We start from the raw sequence: 22,677 nt of genomic DNA on the forward strand, positions 1-22,677 counted from the left end.
GGGTCCATTGGTGTTTGTTATCAATATCAACAATCTGGATGATAATGTAGTAAGCTGGATCAGCAAATTTATGGAAGATATCAAGATTGTGGGTGTAGTAAATAGCGAGGAAGTCTTTCAAAGCTTGCAGCTGGATCATGGACAAACTGAAACAATCGACTGAAAAATGGCAGATGGAATTTAACACAGAGAATTGTGAGGTGTTACAGTTTGGGAGGACAAACAAGGGTAGTATTTGCATGGTGAACTGTAGGGCGCTGAGGACTGCCATAGAACAGAGGGACATGGAAATACAGATTCATAATTCCTTGAAAGTAGTGTCACAAATAGATAGGCTCACAAAGAGAGGTTTTGGCACACTGGCCTTCATAAGTACTGAGTACAGGAATTGTAATGTTATATTGAAGTTTTTATCAGACATTGATGAGGCCTAATTGAGAGTACTACGTATAGTTCTGGTCATAGCTTCGGGAAAGACATCAATAAGATTGAAAGAGTGCAGAGAAATCTTACAAGAATATTGCCAGGATTTAAGAATCTGAATTATAGGAAAAGGTTGAATAGTTAAGACTATTCCCTAGAGGGCAGGAGAATGACAGGAAATTTGATAGAGATATACAAAATTATAAGGGATATAGATAGGGCAAATGCAAGCAGGCCTCCTCTACTGAGGTTGGGTGAGACTAGAACTAGAGGTCATGAGTTATGGGTTAAAGGTAAGGGGAATTCAGAGGGTAGTGAGAGTATGGAAAGAGCTAACAACGGAAGTGGTGGAATCTGGTTCAATTTCAACATTTAAGAGAAATTTGGACAGGTACATGGATGGGAGAGGTATAGAGAGCTATGGTCCAGGTACAGGTTGATGGACTAGGCAGATTAATAGTTTGACCTAGATGAGCCAAAGGACCCGTTTCTGTGTTGTAGTGTCCATTGACTAAATTATGGGTCTTGGTGATAGTCAAGCACGTTACAATGAATTACAAAGAGATCTTGATCAATTAGGGAGATGCGCTGAGGAATGGCAACTAGACTTCAACTTACGTGCATTTTGGAAATGCAAATCAGAATAAGACCAACAGAGAATGCAGGGCAGTGACGAAGCTTATGGAATAGAGGGACCTGAGAGTACAACTGCACAGTTCACTGAAAGCAGCCATGCAAGTAAACAAGGTGGTGCAGAGAGCATTTAGCATGCATCATTAGTCAGGGCATCACACTTAAGGATAGAGACATTCTATGTAAGTCAATGGTGAGACTGCACTTGGAATATTACACAAACACAAGAGATTCTGCAGATGCTGGAAATTCACACAAAACGTTGGAGAAACACAGCTCAACAGGGAGCGTCTATGGAAAGGAATGACAGTCATCATTTTGGGAATATTACATAAAGTTTAGATTACAGGAAATACATTAAGAAATTTATTCCTTGGAAAGTAGGAGATGGAGAGGTGATTTTACAGAAATTTATAAACATCAAGAAGGGTAAAGACAGTTATAGTCTGTTCCTTAGGATGGGGACAGCAAAACTATAGGGCACAGATAGAAGATAAGAGGAGAGAGATTTTTTAAAAGAGTCCTGAGAGGCAACTTCCTTACACAGAGAGTAGTAAGTATCTGGAATGAGCAGCCAGAGGAATTGGTCAAGTTGAGTACAATTACAACATTTAAGTGGCATTTGAGTAGGTACATTGGTTGGGGGGGGGAGGGGTGGGAAGAGGAGGAAAACCATGCTTGGAGGTTTATGGGCCAAATGTAGACAACTGGTACGAAGATGGAGGATACTGTGATCGGCATGGACCAGATGGGCTGAAGGAGCTGCTTCCTTGCTACATTACTCTATGACTTTATGATTAAGGTCACCTCTTGGCTTTCTTCAATCCAAGAAAAAAATCCCAACATCAGCAGTTTCCTTATAACTCAACCCCTCTAGCCCAGGCCGTTTCCTTGTGAATCTTGTCTGCACACTGTTTAGTTCACTCACCTATCCTTCCTATAGTGCGGAGATCAGAACAGTACACAATGTTCCAGATATAATCTTACCAATAATTTGTACAGTTGTAATTAGAGTTAGGAAGCTAATGCTTCCACAATATCTTCAGCTATCTCCTTCAGAACTCTGGGCTGTAGTCCACCTGGTCCAGGTGGCGTATCCACCTTCAGACCTTTCAGCTTCCGAAGCACCTTCTTCTTGGTAATAATAACTATAAATCACTTCTGTCCCAATACTCTCAAACTTCTGGCATATTGCTCATGTCTTCCACAACGAAGACAGGTGCAAAATAATTATTAAGTTCATCCACCATTTCTTTGTCGTCAGTGAGTCCCCTCCTCTACTCCCTTTACACTCATGACTGTGCTGCCTCACACAGCTCTAATCTGCTGAGCAAATCTGCAGATGATACAATATTGATCGGCCTTATTTCTAGCAGTGATGGGACAGCCTGCAGAGCAGAGGTTAACACCCTGACACAGTGGTGCCAAGATAACAACCTCTCCCTCAATGTCCAAAAACACAAAAGAGCTGATCGTGGATTACAGCAGGAACAGAGACAGGCTCGCTCTGATCAACATCAATGCAACTGCAGTTGAGAGGGTGAGTAGTTTCAAGTTCCTCGGTATGCACATCACCAAAGATATTACCTGGACTGTACATACTAGCTGTGTGGCAAAAAAAAAAGCACAGCAGCGTCTCTTCCACATCAGGTGACTGAAGAAGTTCGGCATGAGCCCCCAAATCCTCAAGACCTTCTATAGGGGCACCTTTGAGAGCATCTTGACTGGCTGTATCACCGCCTGGTACAGGAACTGCACCAACCTTAATCGCTGGGCACTGCAGTAAGTGGTATGGACAGCCCGGCGCATCTGTGAATATGAACTTCCCTCCACTGAGGACTTTTACAGCAGCAGGTGCGTAAAGAAGGTCTGGAAGATCATCAGGGACACCAGTCACCCCAACCATAAACTGTTTCAGCTGCTTCCATCTGGCAAACGGTGCTACGGCATTAAATTGAGGACCAACAGTCTACGGGACAGCTTCTTTCTATAAGCCATTAGACTTACAAATTCACATCTGTACATTGAGACACAGTCATAATGCAAAAATTTTTACTCCCTCACATTGTGGGATGGATGTAAGATTTAAATAAATTCAAATTACTACCTCTCCAGCATCACTTTTTATCAGTCCGATATCCATTTGTCCCTCTTTCACTCTTAATGTATCTGAAAAAACTTTCTATATTCTCTATTATATTATTGGCTAGCTTACCTTCATATTTTATCTTTCTCTCTTTATGGCTCTTTTATTTGCCTTCTGTTGGTTTTTAAAAGTTACCCAATCCTCCACCTTCCCACTATTTTTTGCTATATCATGTGCCCTCTCTCTTGCTTTTATACTGTCTTTAACTTCCCTTGTAAGCTGTGGTTGCCTCACCCTCACTTTAGAATACTTATTCATCTTTGGGATGCATTCCAAACTGCTTCCAGAAATTCCAACCACTGCTGTTCTGTCGTCATCCCTTCTAGAGTCCCCTTCCATTCAACTTTTGCCAGCTCCTCTTTCATGCCTCTGTAATTCCCTTTACTCCACTACAATACTGATACATCTGATTTTAACTTCTCCCTCCCAAACTGCAGGGTGAATTCTATCATATTATGATCACTGCCTTCTAAGGGTTCCTTTACCTTAAGCTCCTCAATCCAGTCTGGGCCATTACACCCTATTCAGAAATGCCACTCCCATAGTGGGCTCAACCACAAGCTACTCTAAAAAGCCATCTTGTAGGCATTTTACAAATTCCCCCTCTTGGGTTCAAGCACCAATCATTTTTTTTTTCCTTTTTACATGCCTTTTCTATCTCCTGTTGTAATTTGTAGCCCACATCCAGGCTACTGCTCAGAGGCCTGTATATAACTCCCAATGGGAAGCTTTTGCCCTTGCATTTCTTAACTCTACCTATAAGGATTCTACATCTTCCGATCCTATGTCACCTCTTTCTAAGGATTTGATTTCATTTTTTAACTAACTAAGCTACCCAACCCCCTCAGCCTACCCTTTCAGTACTATGCATATGCTTGGATGAAAAGCTCCCAACTATGATCTTCTTTCACTGATGCCCACAACCTCATACCTGCAATCTCCAAAGACAGGATCATCTACCTTATTCCATATACTGTACTGTGTGCATTCAATCCTATATTCATCATCATTTTCATTTACTCATCCCACTGACAGCAATTTTGCCCTATCATCTGCCTGTCCTTCCACATAGTCTCACTGTGCACTGCATCTAGTTGTATACCAACTGCTGATCCTCAGCCCTACCACTCTCGCTCCAAGCCTCTGCCAAATTAGTTTAAACCCTCCCCAACAGCTCTAGCAAACCTGTCTGTTTACTGGAAATTGCAGGTTTTCCAAGTATACACTCACAATCATAATCCATCACTTTATAAATCTTAAATACTAATGTCAATGATTTTTCCAATAGATTTTGTACAGATGGTATGTTATTTCCATTTGTATTTGGTCTGAAATTTCTTCAAAACTTGCATTGAAACAATTGCAATACACGAGATTTAAAACAAAATTGTGACTCAAGAAATTTGAGGAAACCTATGAGAGACATATTTTGGTTTCATACAATGCCTGTGTTTTGTTCCATTTAGCAATGATCGATTCGATTTTGAGAGAAGATGGGGTTCTTTTGCCAAATATTATCATTTAATTTGAATTAGTTTATATGGTTTCCTTCCAATCTGGGGTTCTCTTTTTTCCTTTTTTCTTTATAAAAAATATTTTTTTTCATTATCATATATTATTCTTTTTTGATAAGTTTTTTTCAGCTTTATTAACTGTATATATATATCAATTTGTTGAAGTCTTGTATCATTTTATAGCTGTAGAAGATTATGTATCAATTAAAAGATTTTAAAAATGAAATGAAGCAATGATCCCACAATGTCTCTGAGGAAAATCTCAGCTACTCAACAAAATAGCTTTTCTCCTTCATGGAAAAGACCACAGAATTCTAGAATTCTGTCTTCAACACAGAAAATCAGAGCAGGAGTCATTCTGATCCACCGTTTATGCCCAATCAACCACTTCAATATGCTGTTCCTACCGGCTCCTCATATCACTTAATACTTTAGTATTATTGTACTAAATTAGCCTATCATTTCACAAGTAGCAGAAGCACTTTTATTTATTCTGGTGATTTGGTGGAGACTTCAGACTTCTGGTAAGATGGTGGCTTGCTCAGACGTAACTGCTTTTGTGGGGCCAAACTAAGGTGTTATTGTCTTTTTTAAACATTTTTTACGACAGCAAGACCCTGTTGGACATTAAGAACTTAAAGTATTGCAGGTCAACCCCATCAGCAAGATACTTGTTGGCAGAGAAACTGAAGAAGCTGAATTTGGTACAGACTGTGATGCTGCCTGCGATAGAGAGGCGTTGGTGCATTAAGGAGGTGATGTTGGAGATGGGCACTCCACCGGAGTGCCAGAGGCGGTATGGTGCATCTTCCGTGCTGAAGTCAATGCCGTCCCCCAGTGTTCACTGCAGAAGACAAGCTGTATTATGTTTGACTTCAGACTGCTGCAACACTCATGGACTCAGGGACTTGGACTATATATTTCTAGTGTGACTGTATTTTACTGCTGTTTTATATGTACTATATGTGCATTGTGCCGTGTATGATTATTGGTACTGTGTTTTGCACTTTGGTCCAGGAGTAACGCTGTTTCATTTGGCTGTATTCAGGTATGGTTAAATCACAATTAAACTTGAACTAGATCTATAGCTTGTCCCTAAGCCGTTTTTCCTCAATCAAAACTATGTTTTGTTTTTAAATGCTTCACAGAAGATCTGCTTCCTAATTTTAATATGGTTTACTGAAATTTCATTAACTCAGTTTCATATTTTCACATCCAATAAAGAGGCTCTCAGACTCGCATGTATTTTTGATCGACACCATCTCACAGAATCATTGTGCCCCTACTAGTCAAAAATGTAACCAATTGCGATTTCTCACATTTCAACACTCTTACTACAGTAGCACGTGTTATGGTGTTTCAAGTTCTCATTCAGTTACTTTTTATGTGATGGAAGTTTCAGTTTCCACCAGCTTTTCAAAAAAAGTCCAAACATCCCACCTATGCTTTGGATGAAAAACATTTCTTCAACTCACCTCAAATCTTTGTATCAATAACTTAAACTGACCCCCCCACCAAGCAAAAGATGTCTCTCCTGTTCATACTTTGTAGGATTCACAATATTTTGTGCATGTGCCCTTCTGCTTCCTTCATTTCAAAGAGGAGAGCTCCAACCTAATAAATACCTTCTCATAAAAAAAATTCTCCAGCCCAGTGACATCCATATAAATTTCCATTATAACTGTGGTTTAACTAATACTTTATATAGTTCGAACACAATTCCTGATTCTTATAGTTCATGCTTTAGCTGAAAAAGGGAAGTATGCCTTAGGTCCTCTCAATAACCTCCCCTCCGATCTTCAGGGACCTGTGGACTCCTTGCTCCTCAATAATAATTAGTATCCTGATGTACCCATTCCATGGGTGCCTCGTTGTTGATGTCATCAATAACATTATGTCAACAACCTTTCTTGCCAAGGCAGGGCAGGTCTCTAGCTCCCAAAAGTATGTAATTTCCACTAAATTAACTCATTTCAGTGTATTCAGTATTATTTACACAGTATATTGAAAATCAAATAACAAACACTGAAAATCATAACATTTTTAGTAAAATCATGCCCTAGTAATTTTCCTATTTCACCACCATATATGTGGTTTTGACAGAGCACCACAAGGAGCTCTCTAGCAATATACAAGAGAGTCCTTCGAATGGCTGCAGTCAGTCTGCTGAAAACCTGCTCCTTTTCAACTTGTGTACACAAAGACCTCCTCAAGATAGGCCAGCTACAGGCATCTGTCCAGGACCAACTGAAGGAGCAGTCTGGCAATCTAGCTGTAGGACATGGGTGAGTGTCTCAACAAAGATGATTTGGTCCCCTTGCTAAGGGGGAAATCAGTACCCTGACCCTGCAGATCAGGCCATCATTTCTGGTATATATTAGTTCAAGTGCACCATATCTCTTCTATGTAGGATAGCAATCTGCTCATGTGTGGTGTCTTTCTCCACCTGCAAGGCGGCAATCTGTTCAAATATAACACTTCTCTGTTGGAGATCAGCTAACTACTCACATATAACAACCCACTGCACCTGTGGAACCACAAGTAACTTATGGATTGTTTCCCTGCATCCAATATTAATGTTTTTAAACTCTTAAATGGGATAAAATATTTTTATGTAGCAATTAATATGAATCTAGTATCCACTAACTAAAAGGTTAAGTAAGTAGATTTACAGTTGCAAGAAAATGTTTGTGAATCCTTTGCAATTACTGGTTTTTCTGCATTAATTACTCATAAAATGTGGTATGATTTTCATCCAAGTCACAATAATAGACAAACACAATCTGCCTCAACTAATAACACACAAACATTTGTACTTTTCATGTCTTTATTGAACACATTGTTTACTCATTCACAGTCCAGGCTGGAAAAAGTATGTGAACCCTTGTATTTGAGGACTAGTAGAAGGTCCTTGAGTCGCAATAACCTTCACCAAACGTTTCCAATAGTTGCTGATCAGACTTGCACATTGACAAGGAGGAATTTTAGACCATCCCTCCATACAAGACTGCTTCAGTTCATCAATATTTCTGGGATACCTTGCATGAACATCCCTCTTCAGGTCATGCCACAGCATCTCAATTGGGTTAAGGTCTGACATGGCCATTCCAAAACATTAAAGTTCTTCTTTTTAAACTATTCTGATGTTGATTTACTCATCTTTCAGGTCATTGTCTTGTTGCATCATCCAACTTCTATTAAGCTTCAGGTGATAGACCTCTACCCTGACATTCTCCTGTAAAATGTCTTGATACAATTTTGGATTCACTGTTCCCTCACGATTACAAGCTGTTCAAGCCCTGAGGCAGCAAAGCAGCCTTAAATCATGATGCTCCTTCCACCATGCTTCACAGTTGTGATGAGGTTTTGGTGTCGGTGTGAGTACCCTTTTTCTTCCAAGCATAGCAATATGCACTTCTGCCAAAAAGTTTAACTTTTGTCACTTCTGTCCAAGGAACATTGTCCCAGAAGCGTTGGGGAACATCCCAGGTGGTCTTTTGCAAACTTCTTGTTCTGTATTTTTCTTATAGTCAAACAGAGACTTTAGCAAGTTCTAGAGATTTCAGCAGGTTTTCTATTACCCTTGGGTTCTTTTTCACCTCCTTCAGCATTGCACATTGTGCTCTTGGTGTGATCTTTGTAGGATGTCCTTCCACTCCTAGGGAGAGTAGCAACAGTACTGAATTTCCTCCATTTGTAGACAATTTCTCTTACTGTGGACCGACGAACACTCAGATTTTTAGAAATGCTTTTGTAACCTTTTCTAGCTTCATGCATCTCTACAATTCTTCTCCTTAGGTCCTCTGAAAGTTGTTTTGATCGATGCATGGTGCACATAAACAGATCTCTCTTGAGAAGAGCAGGCTCTGTCAGGCTCATCTCATTGATTGGAACACCTAATTCCAAATAGCTTTTGTAGAAGACATTACCCCAGAGGTTCACATTCTTTTTTGAGGCTAGACTGTGATTGTTTAAATGGTATACTCAGTATTGTCGAGAAGTACAATTGTTTGCGTATTATTAGTTTAGACAGATTGTGTCTGTCTATTGTGATTTAGTTGAGGATAAAACCACATTTTATGAGTAACTAATGCAGAAAAACAGATAATTTCAAAGAGTTCACAAACATTTTCTTGCAACTGTGATTTTAAACTTTAAAAGGAAATTATAGAGCTAAATGGAAAAAGCAAAACAAAGCTAATTGGAATGGCTCTTTCAAACTGTGACAATGAGCTTTCGAGCGTATCTTTCTGTGAAATATACATTCATTCAAGAAGTGGGCACTGATAGCATACCCAGCAATATGTTCATCATTTCTGGAAAACCTGCATATTTATCATAAAATTACTTGTTAGGCATTCGAGTGTGTAGATACAAATTCATCTCTGTATGGGACTAGAGCATGTAGTTCCAGTGAAGTCAGGGATGGAAAGATTACTTCTCTAAAAGGTCAGTATTAAATCAATTATGAGTACAATGCAGTTGGATTCTACTTTCTCTCATAACTTTTTTTCCCCGCTATAGCCTGAATTGAAGTGCAGAGGCTCACCAGGATGTTGCCTGGATTGAAGTATATTGGCTATAAGAAGATTGACTAACTTTATTATCTCTGGAGCATCAAAGGCTGAACGATGACCTAATAGAAGTTCATAGAATTATGATAGATAGTCTTCTTCCCTAACTGGATATATCAAAAACCAGAGGGCATAGTTTTCAATGGGTGGAAGGGCCAAGTTGAAAGAAGATCTATAAGGCAAGCTTTTTGTTTAACACACAGAGTAGCAGGTGCCTGGGATGTGCTGCCAGGGGTAGTAGTAGAAGCAGATGTGATAGCAATGTTTAAGAGCCATTTAAACACATACATGAACAAGTAGTGAATGGAGGGATGTGGACCATGTGCAAGCAGATGGGATTTGTTTAAATTAGCATTATATTTGGCATAAACATAATGTGAAGGGTCTTTTCACGTGTTGTACTGTTCCCTGTTCTACCCACTTATTTGTTTTTCTCGCTGTCTGTTGGACTTTAACCTTTAGGCCCATTTTCTAATCTCAGCCTTTCTTAAAGTCGCTATTATATCAGATGCAGATTTATTTATCACATGTACATTGAAACATACAGTGAAATGCTTTGGATAGTTATCACCCTCTGCATTGTGCCTGGCAGTGCGTTCCAGACGTTCCAGGTGTCTGTGTAAAAAAAAATCTACCTCTGACATCTTTCCTAAACTTTCCTCCACTCATCTTAAAATGGATGACTGGTACTGGTACCTCAGTAAGTCAGCCAGCACAATCAAAGACACACACACCCTGGACATTCTCTCTTCTCCCTTCCAATCGGGAAGAAAACACAAAATCCTGAAAATGTACTGCAAGGCTCCAGCTTCTAACCTGCTGTTATAAGATTACTGAATGTTTCCCTTGTATAATAAGATGGATTCTTGACCTCACAATCTACCTCACTGTGACCTTGAAACTTATTTCTCTGAACGACAACACTTTATTCTGTACCATTTATCTCAATGCTCATTGAAATACATTGATTTGTATGGACGATATGCAATTCAAGCTTTTCACTGTACCTTGGTACACGTGACAATAATAACTCTATTTACCAATTTACGAGCAATTATCCATTTCTATTCAATGAAGGGGAATTCAATACAAACCTTCTCAGCTAACAAAAGATCTTCTTGTACTTTTAGCAGATCATGTTTGGTGGCAATGAGATTATTTTCTAAACTTTTCTGGTTCTCACTGCTCTTATTCAGGCTCTTCTCAAAATCAGCCTTCAGCCTGGCCAATGTCGCTTCAAGATCAGCAACCTCCTGTGTTTTCAATTTGGACTAAAAAAAAATTGAAATGTAATTGTTAATAACTGTAATATAAAAGGCCATTAGAAAAGTAAATGTAGTTGACTATTATACCTATTGTGTGCTTTTATACTTCAATGCAATTCAATATGATCTGGGATTATTAAATAATACATACCAAAGCACCATTCAGGCAGCCAACGGGAAGTAAGTAAATTTCAATTAAAATAGGACTCTAGTCACAAACATGCAATAGACAACAATAACATTTACAAAAATATATCTATTCTTTAGTAGTATGGTTTAAAAATTTTTCAAATTTTAAAATAAAATAACTGGCAAGGTTCCCAAATTTGAAACCTCAGAATCGCAGAAATCTACGAGGCATGAGACCATTCTACCTCTCGAGTTCAAAACAAATGCTATTCTGTCCAATTCCACTTCCCAGCTCTTGGCCAGTAATTGTACAGGATACAATTGTGCAAAATGAAGCAGCTGGTAGTGCTACCCCAGTTCAATCCTGATTTAGGACATAGGAAATAACAGCAGGACTAAGCTATCATAGCTGATCTGGCCATGAACTCAGCTCCACCTGCCTATCTTTTCACCATAATCCTTATTTCCCCTACTATGCAAAAAAAAATCTATCTAATCATGTCTTACTAACCTACCTAACCCAATTATCTAGCACACGACTGTACTGTCAGATTCAGTTCTAACCACATCATTAACTTTGCTGCGGACATAACAGTGGTTGGACTTATCAACAACAATAATAAAATAGCACACAGGGAGGGGTTGGAGCAGCTTGTGGTGTACACACAACAACTTGAGTTTCAATGTGAACAAGACTAGAGATGTTTGTGGACTTCAGGAAGATACAAGTTGAACATTTCCTATTGCACATCAACAGCTTCTCCATGGAGAGAGTCAGGAGCACCATGTTTCTTGGTTACTGACAATCTCACCTGGATCCTCAAAACCACTCCTTTAGCCAAGAAGCAGAGCAGAACCTCCACTTCCTGAGCACACTGGGGCAAGCAAGGGTCCACCCCACCCACCAACCATTCTCACCACATTCTACTGGAGCATCAAGAGTGTCCTGACCAGCTGCATCACTGTCTGGTATGAGAATTGCAATGCTTCAGATTGCAAGATCCTGTAACAGATAGTGAGGATAGCTGAGAACATCATCGTTGGTCTCTCTCCCCCACTTTGAGGGCTATGTCAGAAGTGCAGCGCATGCAGTGCCTCCAGCACTGTCAAAGATTCCTCTGATTCTTCCCACAATCTCTTTGACCTCCTGCCGTCAGGCAGAAGGTACCACAGCATAAGAACCAGAACCATCAGGCTGGATAAAAGCTTCTTCCCCCACGCTGTTAAGAGTTCTTAAAACCTTGCTGCCACCCAGCACACATGTACACCCCGTCTGAGTGCCTTGCCACCCCTCCCCACTCACAGACACACTCTCATCTTGCACTGGTCTCCTGACGGATATCCCTTTTAAAGAAACCATACTGACTTTGGCCTATTTTATCATGTGCCTCCAAGTACACCAAAACTCCATATTTAATAATGGATTCCAACATCTTCCCAACTGAAGTCAAGCTAACTGGCCTATAATTTCTGCTTTTTGACTCACTTCCTAGAGAGTGGAGTGACATTTGCAATTTTCCAATCCTCTGGAACCATTCCAGAACCCAGTGATTCATGAACTATCACTACTAATTCTTCCACAACCTCTTCAGCTACCTCTTTCAGAACTGTGGGTGTAGTCCGCCTGGTCCAGTTTTCTTATACCTTTTAGACCTTTTAGCTTCTAAAACACTTCTACACTCACTTCTACCACGATACTCTCAAATTTCTGGCATACCACTAGTGTCTTCCACAGTGAAGGCTGACACAAAATACTTAAAAGTTCATCCACTATTTCTTTGTCCCCAATTACTATCTCTCCATCTTCATCTTCCAGCCCTTTACCTTTCCTACCTGCCTAGCTTCATCTATCAGCTTCTAGTTATCCTCCTTCCTCTTCCCTCACCTTTCTATTCTGGTATCTTCCCCCTTCCTTTCCAGTCCTGAAGAAGGATCTCAGCCCGAAACATTGAACAACTGTTTGTTCCTTTCTATGAAAGGTGCCCGACCTGCTGTGTTCCTCCAGTATTTTTTACATTTTGCTTTGGATTTCCAGTATCTGCAGAATTTCTTGTGTTTATGAGTAGGAAACTGTTGGCATGGGCTGTGTGTGCCAAGCGAGGGCCTGTTTCTGAGCTATGTGAGAGTTGTTTGGGAAATGGAGGGAGGGATAAAAGTACACAAGCTCATAGAAGGTCATTAGCCAGAAAGTAAAAAATGCTGTCAGGTGCAGAAATGCTGCATCCTAGGAACTAAGGAGTAGACAAGGAACTGGCCACAATTCTTCTTTTTGAATAGAAGCACTCTTTGCAGAGGACTAAAGAGTTATAAATCTTTTTTTAAATAATCTATTTAAAAATAAGGGCGTAGAACAAAGACAGGAGATCAAACACCTAAGTGGTAACAGAAGGTCTTCTAGAACCATAAGCAGAGAGAAAATTAATCGTGACTTGGAAGAACACGAGTTTATAAATGACAAATAATAGGCATGTTTAAAGACAACCACATGGGATCATGGGTAGATGGAAGAAATGCAGTTATGAGCAAAATGTTATTCAGAAAGCACTTGATAAAATCCTACATAACAGTTAACATTCCAAGATGGGTTTTTAAAGTGTTTGAGCATCAAACTAATTATGTCAAGAAGCAGAGTATACTCTGAGTTATACTCTCCCCACATCTCTTCCTATTATAGAAAGTGGTTTCCCAGGGGAATACAGCTCCGTCTGATAGTTTATATTTTAATTGGGGTTAGAAGGCAACTTTCTGAATATTGCAGAAACACAAAACTTGAAGGTATAACCTTGTGAGGAGGACTGTAGTAGACTTCAGGATGATGAATGGAAACAAAGATGAAATTTATCACAATGAAGCATTAAAAGGCACATTTGGAAAGGAAACGCCAACTGAACAGTACTATGTAGGAGTACAAAGAACAGAATATTCTGGGAATATTTGATGACAAAAGGGAAATTTAATAAAGTGGTCACAACAAAATGTAGAATCTGGATTTGACAAAAAGTGGCATGGAGTTCTACTTTCATATATCACTCATCAGGCCTCAAATGCAGTATTGTTCCTATTGTTCCACATGGAAAGGGAAATTTTGTAGAGAACCCATGAACTGTGCTATGATGCCAGGAATGCAGCATTTATGGAATATGTAGAAATTGTGGTGATGGTCAGAGAAGGGGGAGGGTTCACAGATGGGGTGCGGCGGGTGATCGTCAGACATGGGGAATGGCAAGGGAAGGGTTGGAGATAGGGGGAGTGCAGAGGCCAGTAAAGTAACATTACAAATATTCTGGCAGTCCCTCCTTTACAGCCCCTCCCATGGCACCAAACTGCACAAATTAGTAAAACACTACATCTAACTCCTCGATCAGATGCAATAGTCAATCTTCTCCTGAACATTCAGTGAATATAACTTTACTCTCACCAAAAGCAAATTGTTCTTTAGGGTGACATTGTAAGTGTGAAATTTACGTGTTCTATCTATTTCTTTGTGAAATTGCTCTGGACAGTCTATTCCCTCCCATTTCTTAAAGATTTACAGTTTGTAGGTTAGTTGACCCATAATGACTGGAAGAATCTGGGAAAGTCAATTAAAATGGGGGGAAAATAAAACAGGACCTGTGTGAAATTGATAGTCAGCTCAGATTTGGTGGACTGAAGTGTGTGTTTCTATGCTCTACAGCTCTATAACTAACTTATCACTGCTTAGTAACATTTTTTTTAAATGCAATGAAAGTTGGTGACTATCACCATTTTAGGCAGTGAATTCCAGAATTATTTCACGTTGAAAGAATTAACTATCTAATAATTTATCTGTTAATAACTTTAAACCTGTCAGCCCAAAACATCGATCTCTCTGTTGAGGAATATAGCTGTCGCCTAACTAAAATTTCACAGATTTCTTATTCCCAATAGTCCAGTATTGTGAAGGATTTTGTTCATCTAAAAGGAAATTTGGGTGTCTTGTGGAATTTGATTATGGATGTCAGTTCCTTCATAAAGCCAATAGAGGGATTGGGGTAGTGTAGGAAATCCACAAACCAGGCCAAACATCACAAAACTAAGGTCAGATAACAAGGCCATACAACTTTGATGAACTTAGGAGCACCTAGTTTACTTGTCTGTACCAAAGCCAAGGCTACAGACCAATGTAGGAAAATTTCTTATTTAACTATTACTGTTATTATTACTTTAGTTACACAAGAGTGTGTCCTTGATGTCAAATTTGTATACAATTCTTCCTACTCAAATGCTCCTGTCCACTAGCAGGGGAAGGCTTTTCGGTTCTTACACCCACATTCTTTTCCCAATTGCTTGCTGCAGCTGTATTTTAACTTTAAGTGAATTGTGTACAAAGCACAAGGTACTTTTGAAAAGCTATACTTTTTAACCCACCATCATGTAAAAACACTCTGCTTTTCTGTTTTTTTTCTACCAAAGTGGATTATTTCATACTTTTTCAGTGTATTCTATGTGCTTCAACTTCATCTCTTCACTTAACCGACTTCTATCTTCCTAAAACCTCGCCACATCCTCCTCATAGCCCACACTGCCACCTAGCTTTGTAACATTATAAATCTAGACATATTATACTTCTCTTCCTCACCTAACTGGTAGATATAGATAATGAATGTGATCCTTGGCAGCACTCTACTGGTCACAGTTTTCCACCCTAAAAATGACTCATCTATGTCTAATCATTTTTCTATTCATTAACTGATTATCAGTCCAAGCTAGAACACTACTCCCAATCTCATCCACAGATTTTCTTCAATAATCTTTTCTGTGTCACTTTACTTGAGGCCTCCAATATTCCAAAGGTACAACATCAACTTGCTCCTTCTACTGAGCTGGCATACTTTATTTCAGATTTCTTCTGATGTTGGTGAGGGGGCAGCCCTGATACTGGAACCTCATGCAACGCCAGTTCCTCTGTCAAGGGAGGTGAAGACTATGCAAATTGGTGTCAATGTCCAGTTGGTCTCTGGGGTTTGATGTGACATCAGGCCTGCCTAATAATCAATCTTTGGAGTCTCACACAATGCCAGCACTGCTCTTAGTTTGGTCTCCAAGACCGTCATGGTATCAGGCCTGCTTGTTGATTAGTTTGTGGGGTGTCACATAGTGTTAGGCTGATTCATAGTTAGACTCTGGGCTTTTGCAGTTAGTCCCTGTGCAATGGTCAGCCTATTTCCAGAACTTTACATAGTGTCAGGCCTGCCAGCTGGTCAGACTCCAAACCATGTTAGGCCTGCCTGTTGATCAGTTTCTGGGGTCTCACATCATTCAATCTCCAGTGTCTCTTTGCTTTAGTCTCTGCAGTAAGAGTGCTAGACCTGCCTGACAGTAAATATCTACAGCACTCACCTCAGAACCTAGAACATAGTACAGTACAGGAAAAGTTCTACGGCTGACAATGCTGACCAACCTACATAAATCTACTCCACGATCAATCTAACCCTTCCCCCATACACTCAGTGGCCAGTTTATTAGGTACCTGCTGAAACTAAGAAAATGGTGACTGAGTGTATATTTGCAGTCTTCTGCTGTTCGAGCCCATCCACTTCAAGGTTTGACATGTTGTACCTTCAGAAATGCTCTGCAGCACACCACTGTAGTAATATGTGGCGATAATCATATAACAATTACAGCACGGAAACAGGCCATCTCGGCCCTTCTAGTCCGTGCCGAACTCTTACTCTCACCTAGTCCTACCGACCTGCACTCAGCCCATAACCCTCCATTCCTTTCCTGTCCATATATCTATCCAATTTAACTTTAAATGACAACATCGAACCTGCATCAACCACTTCTGCTGGAAGCTCGTTCCACACAGCTACCACTCTGAGTAAAGAATTTACCCCTCATGTTACCCCTAAACTTTTGCCCTTTAACTCTCAACTCATATCCTCTTGTTTGAATCTCCCCCATTCTCAATGGAAAAAGCCTATCCACGTCAACTCTATCTATCCCCCTCATAATTTTAAATACCTCTGTCAAGTCCCCACTCAGACTTCTACGCTCGAAGGAATAAAGACATAACTTGTTCAACCTTTCTCTGTAAATCAGGAGATGAAACCGAGGCAACACTTTAGTAAATCTCCTCTGTACTCTCTCAATTTTATTGACATCTTTCCTATAATTTGGTGACCAGAACTGTATACAATACTCCAAATTTGGCCGCACCAATGCCTTATACAGTTTCAACATTACATCCCAACTCCTATACTCAATGCTATGATTTATAAAGGCTACTTGAGTTACTGTCTCTTTTCTGTCAGCTTGAACCAGCCTGGCCATTCTCCGCTGAGTTCTCTCATTAACAAGGCATTTCTTCCTCAGAACTGCGATTCACTGGGGGGGGGGGCGGTTTTCATACCATTCTGTTAACTCAAGAGACTTATGCATGAAAATCCCAGGAGATTGGCAGTTTGAGATACTCAAGCTACCCCGTATGGCACCAACAATCATTCTCCAATCAAAGTAACTTAGATCACATTTCTTCCACATTCTAATGTTTGGTCTGAACAATAATTGAACCTCTTGGCCACATCTGCATGTTTTTATGCATTGGGTTGCTGCACATGATTGGCTGATTATTGCATTAACAAGTAAGTGTCCAGGCACCCACCAATCTGTGTTTAAAAAATAACTACCTTGACATCTCCCCTAAACATTCCTCCATTCTCATTAAATGGATTTCTCTGGTATTGGCCATTGCTCCCCTGGGAATAAGATACTGGCTGTTCACTCTATCTATTCCTCTCACAATTTTATATACCTCTATCAAATCACCTTGCATCCTCCTTCACTCCAAAGAGAAAAGCTCTAGCTCATTCAACCTTTCCTGATAAGATATGATTTCTAAACCAGCCAGCACCCTAGCAAATCTTCTCTGCGCCATCTCTAAAGCTTCCACATCCTTCCCATAATGAGGTAACCAGAAACGAACACAATACCCCAAATGTGGTCTAACCAGTGTTTTTATTAACAACTTCAACATTACCTTGTACTTTAACATTACCTTGAACTCAATCCCCAACTATGAAGGGCAGCACTTCAAGTGCCTTCTTAACCACCCTATCAACTTGCACAGTAACTTTGAGGGATTTATGGACTTAGTCCAAGATCCCTATGCTCCTCCATGCTGATAAGATTCCAACTATTAACCTTGTATTCTGCCTTCAAGTTCGACCTTCCAAAGTGTATCATTTCCCACTTTTTCACATTGAAATCCATCTGCCACTTCTCCACCCAGCTCAGCAAGCTGTGTGTATCCCATTGTAACCTACAAAAACCTTTTACAGTATTCACAACACCAAACTTCACATCATCTGCTAAGCTACTCATCCAGTCCCTCATCCAAGTCACTTTTAAAAATCACAAATAGTAGTAGTCATAGAACAGATCCCTGTGAAACATCACTAGTCACTGACCTCCAGGCAGAATACACTGCATCTACCATCACCCCCTGCCTTCTAAGGGAAAGTTAATTCTTAATCCACATAGCAAAGTTTCCAAGGATCCCATATTCCTCAAGATTTTCTGGATGAGCCTACCTTGGGAACCGTGTCAAGCACTACACTATATCCACCATATCCACCGCTCTATTTCATCAATTTGTTTTGTCACCTCTTTAAAACAGTTAATCAGGCTCATGAGGCATGACTATCCTCACAAATCCATGCTGACTATCACTATTAAGACTATGCTTTTCCAAATGCTTATAGTTTCTGTCTCCAAGAATCCTCTCCATTAGTTTGCCCACCACTGACACAAGACTCACTGGTCTGAAATTCTCAAGGATTATCAATTTTACCTTTGTTGAACAAAGGAACATTTGCCATCATCCAATTTTCTGGTACTACTCTTGTGGCCAGGGAAGACACAAAGATGCCTCAGCAACCTCTTCTCTCACATCCTAAAGTAATTTGGAGAATATCCCACCCAGCCCCAAGGACCTAACTACTCTAGTGTTTTTGAGAAGCTCCAACACTATCTCTTTCTTAAGTTCTTGTTCCACTACATTTACCTGTTCTGCACTGATTCACATTTATCAAAGGTCCCCTCATTGGTGAATACTGAAACAAAGCATTTATTAAAGACATTCCTCATCCCCGCCAACCCTAGGGACTTCTTTTTCCCTTTATCCCAGAGTGGTCCTACTTTCACTCCAGATATCCACCTGTTATTCACATATGTGTTGAACATCTTGGGGTTTTCCTTAATCCTGCTTGCTAAGGCCTTTTTATGTCCCTTTCCAGATTTCCCAAGTCTCTTCCTAATCTCCTTTTTGGCTACTTTCCAACTCTCAGGAACCCTGTATGATTTTTGCTTCCTAAACCTTTAGCATGTTTCCTTCTTTCTCTTGACTATGTTCCACATCCCTTGTTAAATATGGTTCTTTCAACTTATCATGCTTTCCCATCTCATAGGGACAAACGTATCCAGAACCCCAAGCTGTATGGGTCCTAATGTCCTTCCCTTGGACAACATTGGTGTCGTGGAGAGGGGAGACTTGCAGCATGGGCAACTGCTGGTCTTCCATACAACCTTGCCCAGGCCTGCGCCCTGGAGAGTGAAGACTTTCCAGGTGCAGGTCCATGGTTTTGCAAGACTAACAGATGCCTTTAATACTGTCCAATATAATAAGCCTTCCCCCAGTTAAATATTTTCACATGGTTGTGTGTGGTGGTAATAGTCTTCTGAGGTGTGTCTATTTCAATGCAAGGAGTATTGTGGGGAAGGCAGACAAGCTGATGGCATGGATTGACACATGGAATTACGACAATATAGCCATTAGAGAAACTAGGCTACAGGAGGGGCAGGACTGGCAGCTTAGTGTTCCAGGATTCCGATGTTTCAGACGTGATAGAGGCAGAGGAATGAAGGATGGGGGTTTGGCATTGCTAGTCAGGGAAAATGTTACAGCAGCGCTCGGGCAGGACAGATTAGAGGGCTTGTGGGTGGAGCTGAGAAACAGGAAAGATATGACCACATTAATGGGGTTGTATTATAGACCACCCAATAGTCAGCGAGAATTGGAGGAGAAAATCTGCAGAGAGATTGCAGACAACTGTAGGAAACATAAAGTTGTGATAGTAGGGGATTTTAATTTTCCACATTATTGATTGGGACTCCCGTACTGTTAAAGGTCTAGATGGGTTAGAGTTTGTAAAATATGTTCAGCAAAGTTTTCTAAATCAGTATATAGAGCTACCAACTAGAGAGGATGCAATATTAGATCTCCTATTAGGAAACAAGTTAGGACAGATGATGGAAGTGTATGTAGGGGAACACTTCGGTTCCAGTGACCATAACACCATTAGCTTCAACTTGATCATGGATAAAGATAGAGCTGGTCCTCGGGTTGAGGTGCTAAACTGGAAAAAGGCCAAATTTGAAGAAGTGAGAAAGGACCTAAAAAGGGTGGATTTGGACAGGTTGTTCTCTGGCAAGGATGTGATTGGTAAGTGGGAGGCCTTCAAAGGAGAAATTTTGAGAGTGCAGAGTTTGTATGTTCCTGTCAGAATTAATGGCAAAGTGAATAAGGTTCTCAAGGGATATTGGAACTCTGATAAAGAAGAAGAGAGAGAGATGTATGGCATGTATAGGAAACAGGGACCAAACAAGGTGCTTGAGGAGTACAAAAAGTGCAAAAAAAATACTTAAGAAAGAAATCAGGAGGGTTAAAAGAAGACATGAGGTTGCTTTGGCAGTCAAGGTGAAGGATAATCCAAAGAGCTTCTACAAGTATATTAAGAACAAAAGGATAGTAAGGGATAAAATTGGTCCTCTTGAAGATCAGACTGGTCAGTTATGTATGGAACCAAAAGAAATGGGGGAGATCTTAAATGGGTTTTTTGTGTCTGTACTTACTAAGGAAACTGGCATGGAGTCTATGGAAATAAGGCAAACAAGTAGTGTGGTCATGGAACCTATACAGATTGAAGAGGAGGAGCTGCTTGCTATCTTGAGGCAATTTGGAGAAGGAAGTCTGAGAATCGGAGCGGGAGTGAGGCAGGAGCCATTTTGATTTTTTCTTCTTCTTATCACAGGTCAGAGAGGCAGGACTGCACAGGCGTGTGATGTCGGGCAGTGAAGCACGGAAGATTTAAAAGGAACATAGCCTTATACAGTGGGCAGCATCATTTTGCGGGCAGCGGAGTGAGCCAGGAGCAGAGTGAAGGCTTAAGGGTTTTGGCTCAACGGGCTTAGGTGGAAACAGGCAAGGCAAAGTAGGTTTGGTTTTCAATTTTTCCTGATATTTGAGGAAAGGGGGAAGTACGAGTGTGAGGGCAGCTTGCTGTTCTTGGTGTTAGATGTGGAAGGTCCTGGAGTCTCCCAGCCTCCCGGACGTCGACATCTGCGCCAGGTAAGGGACCGTGTTAGGGAACTGGAGCTGCAGCTCGATGACCTTCGTCTGGTCAGGGAGAATGAGGAGTTGATAGAGAGGAGTTATAGGCAGGTGGTCACACCGGGGCCATGGGAGGCAGACAAGTGGGTCACGGCTAGGAGGGGGAAGGGGAAGAGTCAGGTACCAGAGAGTACCCCAGTGGCTGTACCCTTTGACAATAAGTACTCCTGTTTGAGTACTGTTGAGGGGGACAGCCTACCTGGGGGAAGCAACAGTGGCCGTGCCTTCGGCACAGAGTCCGACCCTGTAGCTCAGAAGGGTAGGAAAAGGAAGAGGAGGGCAGTAGTAATAGGGGACTTGATAGTTAGGGGGTCAGACAGGCGATTCTGTGGATGCAGTCAGGAGACCCGGATGGTAGTTTGCCTCCCTGGTGCAAGGGTCCAGGATGTTTCTGATCACGTCCAAGATATCCTGAAGTGGGAGGGTGAGGAGCCAGAGGTCGTGGTACATATAGGTACCAATGACATAGGTAGGAAAAGGGAAGAGGTCCTGAAAGGAGAATATAGGGAGTTAGGAAGAGAGTTGAGAAGGACCCCAAAGGTAGTAATCTCGGGATTACTGCCTGTGCCACACGACAGTGAGAGTACGAATGGAATGAGGTGGAGGATAAATGTGTGACTGAGGGATTGGAGCAGGGGGCAGGGATTCAAGTTTCTGGATCATTGGGACCTCTTTTGGGGCAGGTGTGACCTGTAAAAAAAAGGACAGGTTGCACTTGAATCCTAGGAGGACCAATATCCTGGGGGGGTGGGGGGAGAGATTTGCGAAGGCTACTGGGGAGACATTAAACTAGAATGGTTGGGGGTGGAATCAAATTGAAAGACTAGGAGAGAGGAGGTTAGTTCACAAATAGAGAAAGCTAGTAGACAGTGTGAGGGAGGATAGGCAGGGGACAGAGAAGGGGAGCGCTCAGACCGAAGATGTAGGGGAGAAGGTAGAAAAAGATAACAAAGTTGTTTGCACCATTAGGGATAAACAGAGAGCAAGAGGTGGAGAGTTTCTTAAATGCATCTATTTTAATGCTAGGAGCAGTGTAAGAAAGGTGGATGAGCTTAGAGCATGGATTGATAACTGGAAATATGATGTTGTAGCTATTAGTGAAACATGGTTGCAGGAGGGGTGTGATTGCCAACTAAATATTCCTGGATTTCATTGCTTCAGATGTGACAGAATCAGAGGGGCAAGAGGGGGAGGTGTTGCATTGCTTGTCAGAGAAAATATTACAGCCGTGCTTTGGCAGGATAGATTAGAGGGCTCGTCTAGGGAAGCTATTTGGGTGGAATTGAGGAACGGGAAAGGTGTAGTAACGCTTAAATGGGTGTATTATAGACCACCTAATGGGGAGCGAGAATTGGAGGGGCAAATTTGTAAGGAGATAGCAGATATTTGTAGTAAGCACAAGGTTGTGACTGTGGGAGATTTTAATTTTCCACATATAGACTGGGAAGCCCATTCTGTAAAAGGGCTGGATGGTTTGGAGTTTGTAAAATGTGTGCAGGATAGTTTTTTGCAGCAAAACGTAGAGGTACCAACTAGAGAAGGGGCAGTGTTGAATCTCCTGTTAGGGAATGAGATAGGTCAG

At 41.0% G+C, this 22,677-nt stretch overlaps 1 protein-coding gene across 1 annotated transcript in view; it reads right to left on the minus strand.

The window, feature by feature from the left end:
• lztfl1 (leucine zipper transcription factor-like 1) overlaps positions 1 to 22,677 on the minus strand; it is a 97,855-nt gene that overhangs the window by 13,803 nt on the left and 61,375 nt on the right. The window contains exon 8 of the mRNA XM_063069387.1: positions 10,385 to 10,561. Coding sequence (XP_062925457.1) covers positions 10,385 to 10,561 — 177 coding nt within the window. The remainder of the gene's footprint in view (positions 1 to 10,384; positions 10,562 to 22,677) is intronic.

This window comes from Mobula hypostoma, chromosome 17 (genome assembly GCF_963921235.1).
Source record: "Mobula hypostoma chromosome 17, sMobHyp1.1, whole genome shotgun sequence".
NCBI lineage: Eukaryota > Metazoa > Chordata > Chondrichthyes > Myliobatiformes > Myliobatidae > Mobula > Mobula hypostoma.